General features: G+C 54.2%; 2 protein-coding genes across 15 annotated transcripts in view; both read left to right on the top strand.

The window, feature by feature from the left end:
- The window catches only part of JPT2 (Jupiter microtubule associated homolog 2), a 14,928-nt gene extending 1,792 nt beyond the window's left edge, over positions 1-13,136 (top strand). For 2 of the 3 annotated variants that reach the window (XM_059415713.1, XM_059415714.1), the window contains 4 exons: positions 898-1,046; positions 7,067-7,209; positions 8,785-8,833; positions 9,768-12,432. In XM_059415713.1, the coding sequence (XP_059271696.1) occupies positions 898-1,046; positions 7,067-7,209; positions 8,785-8,833; positions 9,768-9,955 (529 nt within the window). In that variant the 3' untranslated portion in view covers positions 9,956-12,432. Of the gene's footprint in view, positions 1-897; positions 1,047-7,066; positions 7,210-8,784; positions 8,834-9,767; positions 12,433-12,826 lie in introns of those variants that run through there. The other variant, XM_059415715.1, reaches the window with a different exon arrangement.
- A 2,921-nt stretch (positions 13,137-16,057) lies between these two features.
- The window catches only part of MAPK8IP3 (mitogen-activated protein kinase 8 interacting protein 3), a 46,227-nt gene continuing 45,570 nt past the window's right edge, over positions 16,058-16,714 (top strand). For 11 of the 12 annotated variants that reach the window (XM_059415694.1, XM_059415687.1, XM_059415693.1 and 8 more), the window contains exon 1: positions 16,063-16,450. In XM_059415694.1, coding sequence (XP_059271677.1) covers positions 16,133-16,450 — 318 coding nt within the window. In that variant the 5' untranslated portion in view covers positions 16,063-16,132. Of the gene's footprint in view, positions 16,451-16,714 lie in introns of all 12 variants that reach the window. The other variant, XM_059415695.1, reaches the window with a different exon arrangement.

The following is a 16,714-nucleotide window of genomic DNA, read 5'->3' as shown; positions in this document are numbered from 1 at the left end:
GCGGAGGCTCTGGACCTGGAGGCGAGAGTGGCTTTTGTCTTCCTGCTGCTGCTGGTGCCATTGTCCCCTCGAGCTGTCTCTGTGGCTCTTTGTCACAAGCCCTCTGGCCCCATGTGTGTCCTTCACCGTTTACTAGAACGCTGGGGGGTACAAGAGAGGACTCAGCGCGTCCCCTCGCAGTCAGTTCTGAGCTGTCTGTAATTTGTGTCCTGGAGGCAAGTGCCCTTGATGGGGAGCCTGGCGAAGGCCACACTGAGCCACTGTGGGTTCTGTTTTTATCAGAATTATCTCTTCATTCTCAGTCCCCTTATTCGAGACCCTATTGGGGCAGCCTGTAGGATCTCCATGACCCCTGCAAGGTGGGGGGACCCTACCGCCCACTGCGTTGCCACTGTCCCTTCCTGGGTAACGAGGCCACTGTGCTGCTTTCTTCCCTTGTTTTCAAAGTACAGTAAAGCTAAAGTACACAATAATGTAAGAAATACTGCATTTCCACCACCTAAACTTAACCATTTGGTCATTTCAAACAACTCTGGCTACGTCCTTTGCTGTGAGGCTGTCTTTCCAAGACAGAGACCCCAGACTTGATACGAGCTTTGTTTCTCCAAAGGGGTCTTAGGGGTTCTACTAAGACCCAGGGCTAGTGGCATCACTGATGGGAACACTAGAGCCCCGTGCACCTGTGGCACTGGCTTTCCCAGCAAGTAAAGCTGCTGCAGGCGCACAACCTGCTGTCACCCACCGTTTGGGCACGGGATCTGGCACCAGCTTCTGGCGACAAGTGCTCAGGGGCTGGGCAGATGGGTGAGGCCAGGGCGCAGGACAGAGGGGAGCGGGTCAGACGGATGCACACTGAATCAGGGCGATCTGTGAGTCTCGGGTGCTCTCTGCTCTTAGGGCCATGAAGCCCCCGGGAGGAGAGGCTAGCAATCTTTTTGGAAGTCCAGAAGAAGCTGTTCCTTCCAGCAGGCCCAATAGGATGGCATCTAATATTTTTGGACCAACTGAAGAGCCTCAGAACATCCCTAAAAGAACCAACCCTCCAGGTATGGCCTTTGTGAGTCATCAGTCCTTTGGCCTCTGTCTGTCCTCTTTCTGCTGTTCTTCTGATAACATTTTTTAATTTCTTCATGTCAGCCTTTTCAAATGTTTTCTGGTGCAGGTTATCCCTTGCCGTCAGAGTTCTAGAATGTAAGGACGGTTTTGTTTTGTTAATTTTTTTGTTTGCTTTTTATATGTATTTTTAAAGATTTTATTTATTTATTTGGCAGAGATCACAAGTAGACAGAGAGGCAGGCAGAGAGAGAGAGAGAGGAGGAAGCAGGCACCCTGCCGAGCAGAGGGCCCGATGTGGGGCTTGATCCCAGGATCAGGACCCGAGCCAAAGGCAGAGGCTTTAACCCACTGAGCCACCCAGGGCCCCCGAGTGTTTTAATATTTCACTTATTTAGAGTGTGCACAATTAGGAGGAGCGGCAAAGGGAGAGAGAAAAGCAGACTCCTGGCTGAGTGTGGAGCCCAACACGGGGCTCGATCCAAGGACCCTGAGATCATGACCTGAGCCCAAGGCAGCAGCTTCACTGGCTGTGTCCCACAGGCGTTCCCAGCTCAGTCATTTTTTTTTTTTTTTTAAAGATTTTATTTATTTATTTGACAGAGATCACAAGTAGGTAGAGGGGGTGGGGAGCAGGCTCCCCGCTGAGCAGAGAGCCGACGCAGGACTCGATCCCAGGACCCTGAGATCATGACCTGGGCTGAAGGCAGAGGCTTTAACCCTCTGAGCCACCCAGGCGCCCCAGCTCAGTCATTCTTGAATCCTCTTCCCTCTGCCACCAGACCATGGCTGATTTCCAGGCACTGAGGTCACAGGGGCGGATGCTGGGATTCTGGTTCCCAACAGGTAGGCCCTCCCAGTTCTCCAGTGGGTCCTTGCAGTGCCAGAAATTGTGTGCAAGTTGTGCTTTTAAATGTTCTTCAGAGGGAGGTTCTTCTGATTCAGATCGTCACTGGGATCAGAGCTCTATAAAGGATGACCCCGTCCATGTAGTTCTTTAGTGCCAGTCCCCCTTGCAGTAGTCACAGTGGGAAAGAATCTTAGAAAAGTCTTTTTCTTGGCCGGTAGGCTCCCCAGTTGAGTGACCGACCGCATGGGGATAGTTCGCCAAGGAGCTCTCCCTGTCCTGTGTCCCCAAGGGAAAACAAGGTTGTGAGAGGCCCGACACAGGACTTTGTATTTCCGGCAGGTCAGTCCTGCAGAGCCGAAGCTCGCGAGGCTCCTGCCCTGTGCCAGGGACCTAACCCAGGGCAGCAAAGGCATTAGGTTCAAAAGCTAGTTTGGGGTTTGGTTGCTGGGGTGGGTGGAGGGTTAAAGTTTGGGATACAGTAGAAACAGGTGGTTCTTAAAAGTGAGGAACACCCTTGTCGCGTCCACCTTACAGGTGTGGGGCCGGCATGGTCAGCCCCATACACCCTTTGTATCAGCGACATCAGGACAGCCACCATATGTCAGCTCCGTCCCAGCTGGCTGTGGGCTCCTTGTGTCCAGAGCTGCCTCTGGGGTGGGTCGGGTTCCCTGGAGAGCGTGGCAGCTTGGGGCACTGCCCCTCTGTGGACCCTCGGCCTCAGGTTCTCCAGCCGGCAGCCTGGGCCCCTCTTGAGCGGAGAGATAGAGAGCCTCTGTGTGGTGCACGGTCACAAGATGCGGCAACGGCCGCTGAACTCACTCCCTGTGCCGGGTTCCTGCTTCTGCGGCTGTTTTGTCTTTGGGGTTTGTTTTCTGTCCTGGCAAGTGCCCTTGGCAAACAGTCTGTGATGAATTCTCAAGGGAAGGCTGAAAGGGAAAGCTCGCAGTGTGCCCCCTGCCCTCTGATGAGAAGGCTTGATTGAGAAATGGGTCCAGGATGGGGGTGGGGGGGCGCAACTGGGGGGTGATGGGAGTGACTGAGCCCGTGATCGTCACTGAGCATTCGCCAAGGGTTGTCATACTCAGTCTCTCTCTCTCTCTCTTTTTTTTTTTTTCATTATTTATTTGGCAGACAGGGATCACAAGTAGGCAGAGAGAGGAAGGGAAGCAGGCTCCCGGCTGAGCAAAGAGCCCTATGTGGGGCTCGATCCCAGGACCCTGGGATCATGACTTGGCCGAAGGCAGAGGGTTTAACCCACTGAGCCACCCAGATGCCCCCCCATTGTTTCTTTACTCTTCTTTTTTTTTTTTTTTTTTTTTTTTTTTTTTTTTTTTTAAAGATTTTATTTATTTATTTGACAGACAGAGAACACAAGTAGACAGAGGCAGTCAGATAGAGAGAGAGGGAAGCAGGCCCCCTGCCGAGCAGAGAGCCCGATGCGGGACTCGATCCCAGGAACCTGAGATCATGACCTGAGCCGAAGGCAGCGGCTTAACCCACTGAGCCACCCAGGCGCCCGTTTCTTTACTCTTCTTGAGCGGGCTCTGCTGGCTGCCTGGCTCACATCTTCCAGATTGTTCTCGCTGCTCTAACTCTGGTGCTGGAGACGTGTGGACAGTTCCACATTTGCTAGGGACTGTGCTCAGTGCTTTCTGTGTTTTCGTTTGGCTGCCTCTCCACCCCCTAGGAGGTAGGTGTGGGGGGCCCCTGGGCAGAGAGGGAAACAGAGGCTTGGGGTGGGTCACTGCCACCCCTGGAGCTCACTCCTAGCCAGTGGCACCAGGGGCCTTTTGATCCCGGAGCTCATGCTCTAAACTTAACCTGAAAAATCCGTTGGGTAAGTGTCTTGAAATGGAATTGCTGGGTCAGTTTAAAATCCTGATAGCCACTTCCGACCGGTCATGAGACGGGCCCGGCGTGCCCCACCATGTGTGCGATGCTCGCTGCCCACTCTGCCAGCATGTTGTCTGTCTTCTGCAGTTTGGTTCTTACGAAAGCGTATCTTAGGGGGCGCCTGGGGGGCTCGGTCAAACGTCTGACCCTTGATTTCGGCTCAGGTTGTTGGGCTCTGCACTGGGCGTGGCATCGGGGTGACTTTCTGCCTGTCCACCTGCCCCTCCTGCTTGTGCGCGCTCATGCTCTCTCTCTCTGTCACTGTCTCTCTCTAGGAATTAATTTTTTTTAAAGCCTATCTAGAATTTATTTATGACTAAATTCAGCACCTTTTCCTTCTCCAAACCTCAGTTCATCTTCCAGGCAAAATGTCGACTAGGAGACCTGCAGGGTCCTTTATATAACGTACAGAAGCAGAACTACGTTGTTTGGAGTTGAACATACACAGTAAAAGTGGACCAACGATAGCAAGTCTGTGGTCTGCAGGGAGCGCGGGCGTCTGGTGACCTGGGGTGTGGGGAGGATGCCCAGGGTTCTGGGAGCCTGTCGTGCTCTGTGCACTCTAGGTGCCAGTTACCGGGGTCCTTGGCTTCTCTGTTATCTGTGACTATTAAGTCTTAAGAAGTTTTGGGTTATGTTTTATAATTTAAAAATAATTTTCGGGGGCGCCTGGGTGGGTCAGTGGGTTAAAGCCTCGGCCTTGGGCTTAGGTCATGATCCCAGGGTCCTGGGATTGAGCCCCACATCGAGCTCTCTGCTCAGTGGGGAGCCTGTTTCCCCCTCTCTCTGCCTGCCTCTCTGCCTACTTGTGATCTCTCTCTCTCTCTCAAATAAATAAATAAAATCTTAAAATAATAAATTTTTTTGATGAGCAGTGTCTTTAGCCAAAAACTTCAAATTGAGTTACTTTTATTTTCCACTTTTTAAAAAACTGAATGCACTTTTTTTTTTTTTTTTTAAGATTTTATTTATTTATTTGACAGAGAGAAATCACATGTAGATGGAGAGGCAGGCAGAGAGAGAGAGAGGGAAGCAGGCTCTCCGCTGAGCAGAGAGCCCGATGCGGGACTCGATCCCAGGACTCTGAGATCATGACCTGAGCCGAAGGCAGCGGCTTAACCCACTGAGCCACCCAGGCGCCCCTGAATGCACCTTTTAAAGAGGATTTATTTAAGCCTTTGTAGCGCCACCAGGAGCAGCAGTGTCTGGGGTGAGCTGAAGCCGGAGTTCTGCCCCCTTGGTGGTGGAGATGCTCTTGCTGACGGCAGCCCAGCAGCATCCCTGAGGGCCGACCCTGCCAGGCACCGCTCTGCCCACTTCACTTGCTTTCACTCCCTTATGTCACCCGTGGCCCGAGGGTCGGTGCTCTTGTTAACTTAACGACCTCCTCAGTGTTGATAGATGGAGGCAAGAAGGTTTGAGCCCCTTGCCCGGGCTCCAGCAGCAGCCTGGCATTGTGCTGTGTGGGCATCTCCAGCCCGGGCCTGTGGGTCCTGGAAGGTGAGGTGTGTGGGTGCAAAGATGACATGAGCGCATGTTTCTGGCACAGGCAGCCCCGCACCTTCTTGATCGGTTCTCCTGCTCCAGAAGGGCTCTTCCCTTGCTCTGTTCCCATCCTCGCTGGGCTTGTGCTCCATGTCCCCGTGCGGCCGCGTCCCAGAGGCCCCTCTGTTTTTACTGTCCACTCTGGCTACGGGGACCCTCAGGATGGCCCTGCAGGCAAACGAGAGCATGAACCGCTGATGGAGCCCTTCCCCGTGGGCCCGCAGGGAGCGAGGCGTCTGGGTCGTTCCTGCGGGCTCTGTTTCTCTGTTCGCCGCGTGGGCTGTTTCAGCCAGGAAGTGACTGCCTGGGATGTGGGCCCTCGAAAACGAAGCTCTGAGAAAGGACATGCTGAGGAGTCTTGAGTCCCGCAGCCCGTCCGCAGGGAGCCACGTTCAGGGAGGGGGCAGTGGAGTGACTGCTTTCCTCCTCAGATGCCCCAAAGTGAGAAAACCCCCTCCATGTACATTGAGACGCTGCTCGCCATACGGACTGTCTTCTGCCCTCCTGCCCTGAGCGGTGTTTACGTCCAGGAGACGCTTCTTCATCAGTGCTGGGGGACGCGGCGAACCTCTGTTGGGCATTTGTGTCCCTGGCATCGTTCTGTCTGGTGCCTGAGCTCCGGACCTGCCTCTCAGGTCCTTTCGTTCTGCCCTTTCTGCAGCTGAGCCTCTGAGGGCACAGAAAGGCCAACCAACGTGTGTGGCCATCTAGCTAGCTAGTTAGCAGAATGCTCTTTCTTTCTCCTTGTGAGACTCTCAGTCCTTGGTGCCCAGGGCCATGACCGGCAGCCCAGCTCTGTTAGCACAGCTCTCCACAGAAAGGTGCTGGCGGTTGCCGAGTGAAGAGACGCCAGCCAGGGTGTGTGGTGGCCGTCTCTCTGCTTCACGGAGGCGTTTGGGCGTCGACTTTGCCGTCTGGCCAGACTCATCAGCTTATGAGAAGTTACACGTTCGATGCATATTTCCATGATGGCTCATCAGATCACTTAGAGTTGCGTTGTAGGATGTCACATGTCTGTAATTTGCTGACATGTCTAGTTGTCACTGGTTGTTGCAGCCAGAATGAGGTCAGCAGAATGACTAATAGGTGTTATTTTCCAGATGACAGGTTTGCCTTGGCTTGTTGTTGAATTCATTTCTTACATATTTAGTCTAAAAATGCAACAGCTCGGGACGCCTGGGTGGCTCAGTTGGTTAAGCGGCTGCCTTCGGCTCAGGTCATGATCCCAGCATCCTGGGATCGAGTCCCACATTGGGCTCCTTGCTCCGCAGGGAGCCTGCTTCTCCCTCTGACTCTTCCTTCCACTCTGTCTGCCTGTGCTCGCTCTCATTCACTCTCTCTCTGACAAATAAATAAATAAAATCTTTAAAAAAAAAAAAAAAAAAAAATGCAACAGCTCTTTGCTTTTAACATAAAGAACTTTCCATGGGTTTAAGGAAGAAGATCCTTTAATAGGACAACACAAGTTCAAGGTTAAGGGAGTCCCAAGTAGGAAATGCTAGAGGCCCGTCGAGGTCCGCTTCCAGAAATGACGGTCCCAGCAGGCCCCTGATAAACGGGTTGATGTTGACGTATGGTTCACCAACCGGGTCACCCCCGCTGTGGGCCCGAACTAGGGACTGGCACTGGGGCGTCCCTGCGAGGGGAGTCTCTGAAGTAATGAAGGCGGCGGGTGGCTCAGGGGGGCTGTCGTGGGTGCTCACTGTTATGGAACTGTTTCTGCAGGGGGGAAGGGAAGCGGCATCTTCGATGAATCCACACCTGTGCACACTCGACAGCGTCTGAACCCACCTGGCGGGAAGACCAGTGACATCTTTGGGTCCCCAGTTGCTGCCACTTCTCCTCTGGCACACCCAAACAAACCCAAGGTAGGGGCTACATTCAGCTAGCTGACATGGAAGGAAGAGAGACAAAGATGGAGTCAAGGACTCCTTGGTGCGGCTGTGAGGCGGCTGCAGTGCATTGCCGGGAAGAGGCGGAGGGGGTGACGTGGTTCTGCGGAGCGTGGTCCTTAGTCATGGGCTTTCACAGCTCCCCTGAGTCAGCGCAGAAACCCACTCCGGTGTGGCGATGAATGAAGCCTGGGGACACTGGCCTCAGCGTGCCGGTGGAGGCGGCTGCCCCTACCAACAGGCTGCTGCTCTCCTCTGCCCAAGGGCCATGCGGCTCTTCGTAGAATCGAACACCTAAAATTTCCGTATTTTTAGTCGTCATCAGTAAGTACAGTAATCGCATTGGATTAAAACTCAACCAGTATTGAGAGTTTGGGGGCTTGTGATAATACTTTTAGAAAGTTTGATTTGTGGCTGGAGCAGAGGACAGCATCTCTGCGTGAGTCGCATCCCGGGGGGGCTGCTGCTGAGGGAGTTTCCCGGTCCTGAGGGTGCTCAGCCGAAAATGGAGGAGGAATGGAATGCCGATGCCACCATCGCGCTGACGCGTCATAAAATCCTGGAGCTCAGCTATAAGCATCCGTGGCTGCCGTCGCAAGAGACAGCCAGCAATGCGGGTCCTTACAGAACATCACAGCCCACCTTCAGATTCTGGTCAGAAGGTCAGGTCCACATCAGACCAGCTGTCGGGTAACTGATGCCTCGGGGTCGGCAGGGTAACAGGAAGCAGAGGACTGCACACAGCAGTCACTGGAGGGCAGTCAGGAGTCCTGGCAACTGAGAAGAGGTTTAAATGATCCCAACCCCGTCAGAGCCTGGGCCGCGCAGTTGGGTGTCTAGCTCTTCATTTTGGTGTAGGCCATGATCTCAGGTTTGTGAGATCGAGCCCCGTGTCAGGCTCTGTGCTCAGCAGGGGGTCTGCATGAGCTCCTCTGTCTGCTCCTCCCTCCCCATCCCCACAAAAAAGCAGGAAAAAGAATACAGTCCCTATCAAAGTGCCTACCATAGTGTTTGGTGTTTTTTGGTTTAACACTTTTTTTTTTTTTAAGTGGAAAGACTATCCTAAAATCCTCAGGGACTCGTGACTAGCCAGACATGTTAACAGTGAATAACAGAGTTGGAAAACTCACTTCCCAGTCTCAGAACTCACTGTCAAGTTCTAGTCCACCCAGTGTAGTGCTGGGAACATGACCTGAACCAAAATCAAGAATTGGACACGTAACTGTCTGAGGCGCCCCCGGCCTCCAGGCACCCCTAAAGGACATTTTTAAATTGGATATTTGCGGGTAATCGAAATACTGAGATTTGCTTTACAGACTGCCCAAGGGGCGGAGGGACTGTGGTGGGGAGTGTGTGGCTGAGGTCGGGGTGGTGGGGAGCTCTCGTCACTGCTGCGGGGCCTCATGGCACTGTTCCCTCCGCTTCGCTCTGGGGTGAAACTCTCCACCATAGATGTACACAAGCCCGTTTGTGCCCTGAGTTCCATCATCCTTTTGAATGAGGGTAAAACGTGTGAATCACCTACTGACCTGGGGTTTTGCCTCATTGCAGGACCATGTGTTCTTATGTGAAGGAGAAGACCCCAGATCGGGCCCTAAAGGTGAGCTGCTGTTTCTGTGCCTTCCCCCGAGCGCTGTGCTGTGGTAGGGTTGCCGCCACGCCCCCAGAGGATGAGAGGGACTATTCCTTGCCAGAAACAAGCAAGGTCCTGTTTGTTGCCAAGAGGATGTGTAGTATTTGAAGAAGACCAGAAAAGTAGGCTGTTATTTTGGGTGAAAACTTCCCAACTGGTCACCACCAGCCTTTCTTCACTTGGCATTGGTGATCAGCCCAGGCCACGACCAGGGACCCCTTCTAGAAGCTGATCTCAGGTAGCAAAGGACAGGGATCTGGAGCCAGGAATGAATTTGTGGCCAACAGTAGCCCAGGCAGCACTGATGTAGAAGTGAGGATTAGAGGAGAGCAGTAGAGGTGCCGGCTGAGAAGAGAGACCGTGAGGCCTGCGCGGTGGGAGAGCTGCCCTTGGGGCGTGGGGTGCGGTGGGGTGGTCAGACTCTGAGCCCCACCTCGCTGTCCTAGTTGGCTGTGCTGTGGGTCACCACTCCCTCAGCCCCTAACCAAGACACTCGTTCATCCAGAAGTCCGGGGAGTGTCAGCAAGCCTTGCCTCGCCTTGTTAGGTCCCCAGTTGAGATGAACTCCTTCTCTTCCTTGTCATGTTCAAGTTGAGAAGGTTTGTTACTGATTCTTGAAGTGGAAGAAAAAGGAGTGGAGTTCCTTAGGTGTGTAGGATAATCGGTTTATTAGGAATTTATCAAGGAGTTTATAGTATGAAGCCCCAGCATTGTCCCCAGTTCTAGAATGGTCTCTGCCAGTCAGTCTCCTTGGGATGAGGTGGAAGCCTGGCTCTGTGCGCTCCTCTTCCCATCATGGTGTGGCCTTGTTGGCTGCTCTAGGCCACGCACTGTACGCGCACCTTGCCGGTTTGGTCCCGGGCGGCCTATAACGGGATGGCATGCCGACTTTGTCCCGCAGCTGCAACGAGCACGTCTCCCAGAGAAGAGGCGGGTGAGAAGGGAGGCCCTGGAGAAGCGGGCCGCACCCCACAGCCGGTGCCCATGCCCACGGGTGACAGCCATGAGCCCAGGTTGGGCCCGCGGCCACGCTCTCACAACAAAGTCCTCAATCCACCTGGAGGCAAATCCAGTATCTCCTTCTACTAAGAGGGGCTGCTGCTTCACCTGTAGCCAGACGAGGACCCCGAGAGATAGGATTTCAAATACTGTAGTTTCTTTTAGCCCAAAGGAGCCGGGTGGGGAGAGGGTCTGCTGTGCCCCTGAAGCCGCTGCTCGGACCCCACCACCATCGCGGAGCCGGGGGACCTCACCTCACGGGCTGCCAAGACCTGGCCTGGTGGGGATAACACGGGACTCACTTGGAACTGCAGATGGGAGGGTGTTCTGCGAGGGGCGTGCGGCAGGTGGTGCGGGGCCACGGTGGGGCCTGGTGGGGTGGGGCTGGTCGACGGGGGTCCGGGGGTCACTAGCACGGTAGCAGTTTCCGTTTAAACCCTTGGCAAGAAAATAAGAAACGACCTGTGTGTTGCTGTAGGACGGAGGAGCAAGGCACAGGCCGAAACACTACTGCTGGGGGTCGGGGCTCTCTGGCCCCTGGGGTCCTCACCCCGTTCACCGTGGGACAGCTTCTGTCCCTGGGACGGCCTCTGCAGGCCCCGCTGCCTCCTTTCCGGTCAGCCCCAGTGTGTTCCTCTGCACACGGCCTGAGCCACTTTGGCCGCTGGTCCTCGGCAGCTGTCAACAAAAACCAAAAAGTCGCTCTCAGTCTCATGCTTTACAGTAAGATTTGTGCTCTGATCTCTGAGGTACTTCATTTCTGCCACCTAAAACCTTGGCCAGATCTTACGTAGGAACCTCTGCCTTTTACACCCAAGCTGGTTTTGCTGTGAATTGTTCCCGCTTTTCCTCAGTGGCCTCCCTCGAGGCCCACGCTCGTGTCCAGGGCTGCAGCCGGTTCCCTTGTCGAGCCGCAGTTCTCCCCGTGGGCACCTACCCCACTCCCCCCCGCCGCATCTGTAGAACTGTCCTCATGCATCCAGGCGACGGGATGACTCAGACCCTTCACGTGTCGTTACTCCTGTTGACTGTGGGAAGAAGAGGCGCTTCAGAACCTTGGGTTCTTCAGTTCGAATCTTTAAATATATCTGAAGGGCTTTTCTAAAACACCAGCTTTACGTAAGTGACTGCTGACTCTGCCCTGTTTCTGACACCTTTCTAGGAAAAAGGCAGTTGGCTCAGGTACAACCAAGAGGAAGAAACTTTGCTTGCCTGCTCTTTATAAAGCTTTGTGGAACCTCTGGACCATACTCAGTTTCCAGAAGGAGCCTGGAGACCTTGGTCCAGAAAATTGACCAGTTTGACACTGAAGGCTCAACAGGCCGATTCCATGATGCTTGTTGGCAGAGGTAATGGGCTGGCCAGTGTCTCGGTCCCAGCAGCAAAGTTTCTCCCCATTGGACCCTTCAGGGCAGCAGTCTCAGTCCTACACCTCATCATGTTGCACCAACAGTTAACAAGAGGACAGGCTTAGGGTGGGGGGATGTCCAGGTGTGAGTGCCTCCCAAGCTAACACTGGGTGCTGAAAATACTGCATCATGACGGAAATGGAGAAAAGCCACACCGCTGTGTTTCCATGCGCCCACCGTGACCTAGACACTTAAGTGCCTCCGGGAGCTCACTGCCGAACTCTGCCTCTTACACCGGGCACGCTGGGGGACCTGCACGTGGCTTTGTCAACCAAAGACCCTTTGTTTACCTCCTTCCAACTGCCCTGTTCACTTGGGAGGCTAGAGACTTTCCATGTGACTCTCTCAAGTACTTCTTGCGTCCACCCTTCAGATGGCCACTTAGAGGAAAGTTGTTTGGAATTCAGAACATTTTTCCACCGTTAGGAAATCTCATAAATGGTAGTTAGGGTTTAAGCCCAAACACACTAACTTTTGCTTAACAATGTAACATTCTCATTATAGAAATGAACTACCATTTATTACTATGTTTTTTGTGGTTTTTAATATGCAAGAAAATGGTCTCTGGATGCCAAATTGGCTTGCAAGGAGTCCTGACCTCATACTGCCAGGCCCTATGGCTGCGGCCCTGTCCTTGCTGTCCACCTAGTCCTGTCCACCAGCAGGGGGCGCGGGTGCGGTTGGGGAGCAGTGGTGGGGATGGAGGCAGAGAACACTAGCAGAAACCTCTACAAGGTGCGGAGAGATGCCCTCCCTCCTCTCTCCTGCCTTCCCTCCCTGGGGCCGCAGAACTGGGTTTAGAGTGCCTCATAGTCTGGTCATTGAGAGAAGCAGGAGAGGACTTTCTGCCCCTGTGAGCCTGATGGAAGTGGCCATTAATAATTTGGAAAATGCTCTATACATCGGGTACTGCCTGTGTTTGGAAATTTATTAACCTAGCATTCTGTTCTCAACCTCTAAGCTGCATTTTGAAATTATTAGCCTGTATTTTTATTAAGCCTTAAAACTTTTTTTATGTGCATTTGGTGCCAACTTTTTTCTAGAGCTATATCAAAAACAAGCCTGTACTCACATCACAATATAGTTTTGATAGGGGAATTTTGTTCTTTTTACAAGGCAGGATTGGGTATAACCGTTGAATTAAACTTAGCAATCATATACTCGAAGTCTTTGTCAGTTCTTTGTGTGCATGTGCACGTGTGCTTTCCTCAATATCCGTTGTCCGCGGTGCCTGAGCCCGGCTACTTCCTGACAGCTTTTCTCTGAATGGGTTTGCCTTTTTTTTTTTTTCCCCTCCATTTAGCCAGAGGATGCCCAAACTAATCTCCTTCTCAAAGATTTAGCTTTGTGTAGAATGAGTAGGAACACGCCAGTTTCTTCTCCTACACCATTTGTACAGGAACTGAAGGTATTGAACTTGCGTCTGAGTGGGCTTTGAAACTCTAGTAACAAGCCTGGTAAGGAGTAGATGGGGTGCTCAGCTTCTGGTTTGCCTGCAGGCTAAAATCCTGTTCAGAAAGCACAGATTGAGGATCTTTTCCTTATTTATTAGGTATTTTTGTATATCCTAAAAGCAGACAGAATCTGCACGCAGTATGTGGATCTAAGATGATGAAACCGCTCGGACTACCTGCTTAGACACTCTACACACAACATGCCCCACAGGCTGCACAGCGCTCTTCCTGCTGGCCCAAGGCCAACACCAGAACGGCACGTCAGAAAGAAACTGATAGGGGCAGTTGGCTGGTTAAGCTTCCAACTTTTGATCGCGGCTTAGGTCAGGATCTTGGTTGGGGTCTGGGAACGAGACCCGTGTCAGGTTCCATGCTCAGCAGGGAGTGTGCTGGACATTCTCTCCCCCCTCCCTCTGCTCACACGTGCACACTTAATCTAATAAATTTAAAAAAACAAAAAAACCCAAACACCTGACCTTTACTACCTGACTCCGTCATCATTTGTTATCTGAAAACATGTCTGAGTGCAGAGCCTGTCTCAGGACCTGGGCCAGACGAGACTCGCAACATCACGTGCTGGGTTTGCAGGAGCTGCTCCAGCCATAGGCCAGCTCAGGCCTGCAGAGTCCCAACCCGTTTGCCTCCAGGGGCTAGGCAATGGCCACCTCTTAGGTCCGAGAACAAGGCAGCTGCACGTCGGTTACAGTGAGGGAGCCAACAGCAGTGAAAGGGTTGCCCTTTCATGTCCTCTGCTTTCTCCAGAAACAGACTGGTCTTGCAACAGCGTAACTTGTTATTACTTTCCAAACCCAGTGAGGGGGTATATTCCTCCTGTGTGATCCAGCTCATTTCCTGGCTTGATATCCTTGATCCTTGTTATTCTTGGAGATCATGAACAGGACATTCCTGTTTTATGTGCGACTACGAAGTGCCATCAAAATTCAGTGTGGGGGAGCACCTGGGTGGCTCAGTGGGTTAAAGCCTCTGCCTTCAGCTCAGGTCATGATCCCAGGGTCCTGGGATCGAGCCCCATATCAGGCTCTTCGCTCATTGGGGAGCCTGCTTCCTCCTCTCTCTCTGCCTGCCTCTCTGCCTACTTGTGATCTTTGTCTGTCAAATAAATAAATAAAGTCTTAAAAAAAAAATTCAGTGTGGGAAGAACTGAGAGGGATGTTACAGGGACCTAGATGACTCTCGAGCAAATTAAATTAGACATTTTTAGAGAAATTTTTGTTTAAATTCCAGTTAGCATACAGTGAGCTGTTAGTGTCAGGTGTCCAGTACAGTATCCCACATTTCCATACATTACCCAACGCTCATCTCAGCAAGTGCTCTCCTGGAAGCCCAGTGCTCCATCCGCTGACGGGCTAAAGTGGAACGTTTTAAGACCTGTGTTCTCATCTTACATTTTAGGGTCTTGTAGTGAGAAGAAAATTTGTATTTCCCATTACCTAACAAATCTGAAAGCAAGTCTCTTTTTAAAAAAATATAACAGCATTTAAAAAAAAAAAGATTTTATTTATTTGACAGACAGATCACCAGTAGGCAGAGGTGGGGGGAAGCAGGCTCCCCGCTGAGCAGGAAGCCCTATGTGGGGCTGGATCCCAGGACCCTGACATTATGACCTGGGGCGAAGGCAAAGGCTTAACCCACTGAACCACCCAGACGCCCCAGACCAGTCTCTTTTTAAAGCAAGTTCTAACTTAGGTTGCCTGAGTTTTGAGTGCACCTGCTGCACCCTTCGGTAAGCCTCAGGAATTAGTGTTATCATCTTGTTAAAAATGTCCTTTTGTTTTAGCCAATTTCAAGTAAACGTACCCAATTATGCTAGTAATAAAAAGCAATAACATTGGGGGCGAAGTCCGTTGGCGTCTTAGGGTGGGGGCTGCTGGGCTACAGTTGGCACTTCAGGGAGTCAAAGGGGTCATGTGTCTGAGAAAAGGCCTGAAGCATGTCTTAAACATGAGCCCCAAACACTCATAAGCTTTCTTTGTAACTTACCAGGGAAAACCCGACAGAAGTCTGTCCTGGCTGCTCATTTTGAGAGTAAACCTAGTAATCCTGCATTGTGTGCTTACTACTGACTATAGCTGGGCCGACTCCCTTTCATGGATCGGCTTATCGGTGTTCCGGCATTTCCCAGGAGATCGGTAACACGTCTAGGCTCCGATGGGAAATGACATTTGGCATGTCCGAGTTGCCCAGTAGCGGCCAGATCCACGCAGTCTGAATCAGAGACGAAAGTTCGGTGTCCCTCCTGATGCAGAGGGCGGGCACGCACCCACCCGCAGAACGAATCGGGTCACGGGGAACATTCGTGTCACCGTATTTAGGGCATCGTTTGCGGGTGTGCGAACCGGTCAGGGTGGCCCGACCTTGCAGCCTTTCGTTAGGCGCTAGCGGTGTGGCCCCGGCTGCGGGCATTTTTTTTTTTTTTTTTTTTAGAGAATTTATTTATTTGACAGAGAGAGATCACAAGTAGGCAGAGAGGCAGGCAGAGAGAGGTGGGGGAAACAGGCTCCCTACTGAGCAGAGAGCCCGACGCCCAAAACCCTGGGGTCATGACCTGAGCTGAAGGCAGAGGCTTTAACCCACCCAGGCGCCCCAGCGGGCGTTTTTAAGCCGTGGGCCGACGTTGTCCTCAGATGCCAGGGAAAGAACTTAAGTCCGTCCGCAGCAACTCCGCCTTCGGGCTTCCACGTCCTTCCAGCAAGTTCCAGGGGACCCTAGTTGCGAAGGAGGGGCGGGGCGGCGGGCGGACCAGAACCGCCCGGGCTGCAGAGCCCCTGGAGCGGCTGCGAGCGAGCGAATACGCAGCCTGCCGAGACGCACACTAGCATCCACCGGGACACACGCCAACAGCCACTGCAGCTAAACTCCCGGCGGCCGGTGGCACGGGGGGCGAGGACACCGGGGCTCCCCGGGGGGCGTGCGGGCGGGACGGGCGGCCGCGACAGCCTCTGCGGCGTGGCGGTCACCGGGGAGCTGGGCAAACCCTCGGAGGGTGACCGGCGCCGCGGGTAGCGTCGGCGATGCGCCAGACCGGAAGTGCCCGCGGCCCCGCTCGGCCGACCTTCCGTCTCGGGGGCGACCTACCGCTACGTCACGGGCCGCGCGACCCCTAGCGGCGCGGCGGCACGGGCTCGGGCGGGACTTCCGGGCAGCGGCACTTCCGGCCGCTGACTGACGGGCGCAGCGTCGCCGGCGGCGGCAGCAGCAGCAGCAGCAGCGGCGGCGGCAGCATCAGCAGCAGCGGCGGCGGCGCCCGAGCCCTGAGGCGACAGCGGCTGCTGCTGCGGCGGCGGCGGCAGAGGCGACGGGCCGCGGCCTGCGGACTACGGGCGGCCGGGGCGGGCGTGCGCGCCGGCGGACAGCGGGCCGCGCTGGCGGCGGCGGTGGCCGCGATGATGGAGATCCAGATGGACGAGGGCGGCGGCGTGGTGGTGTACCAGGACGACTACTGCTCCGGCTCGGTGATGTCGGAGCGGGTGTCGGGCCTGGCGGGCTCCATCTACCGCGAGTTCGAGCGCCTCATCCACTGCTACGACGAGGAGGTGGTCAAAGAGCTCATGCCGCTCGTGGTCAACGTGCTGGAGAACCTGGACTCGGTGCTCAGCGAGAACCAGGAGCACGAGGTGGAGCTGGAGCTGCTGCGCGAGGACAACGAGCAGCTGCTCACCCAGTACGAGCGGGAGAAGGCGCTGCGCAAGCAGGCCGAGGAGGTGCGTGGGCCGGGCCGGCCGCCCGGAGACCCTCCCCGCCCCGCCCCGCCCCGCCCCGCCCCGCCCTGCCCCGCCCCTGCGGCCGCGCCCGGGGGCCTCGGAGCCCCCCACCGTTCCTCGCTGCTCCGGGCCCGGACCCCCCGACCGCCACCTCCCCACCCACTGCACCCGGAGCTCCCAGCCGGCGCCCCCACAACGCTGCTCCGGCCCCGGAGCTCCCCCCACCGCTCCACCCCGGAGATCCCGGCCTGCCCCTCCCTGCTC

The sequence above is a fragment of the Mustela nigripes genome, chromosome 11, assembly GCF_022355385.1.
Source record: "Mustela nigripes isolate SB6536 chromosome 11, MUSNIG.SB6536, whole genome shotgun sequence".
In the NCBI taxonomy this organism is placed as follows: Eukaryota; Metazoa; Chordata; class Mammalia; order Carnivora; family Mustelidae; genus Mustela; species Mustela nigripes.
The sequence above is the reverse complement of the archived record's forward strand: the minus strand, read 5'-3'. Positions and strand labels throughout refer to the sequence as shown.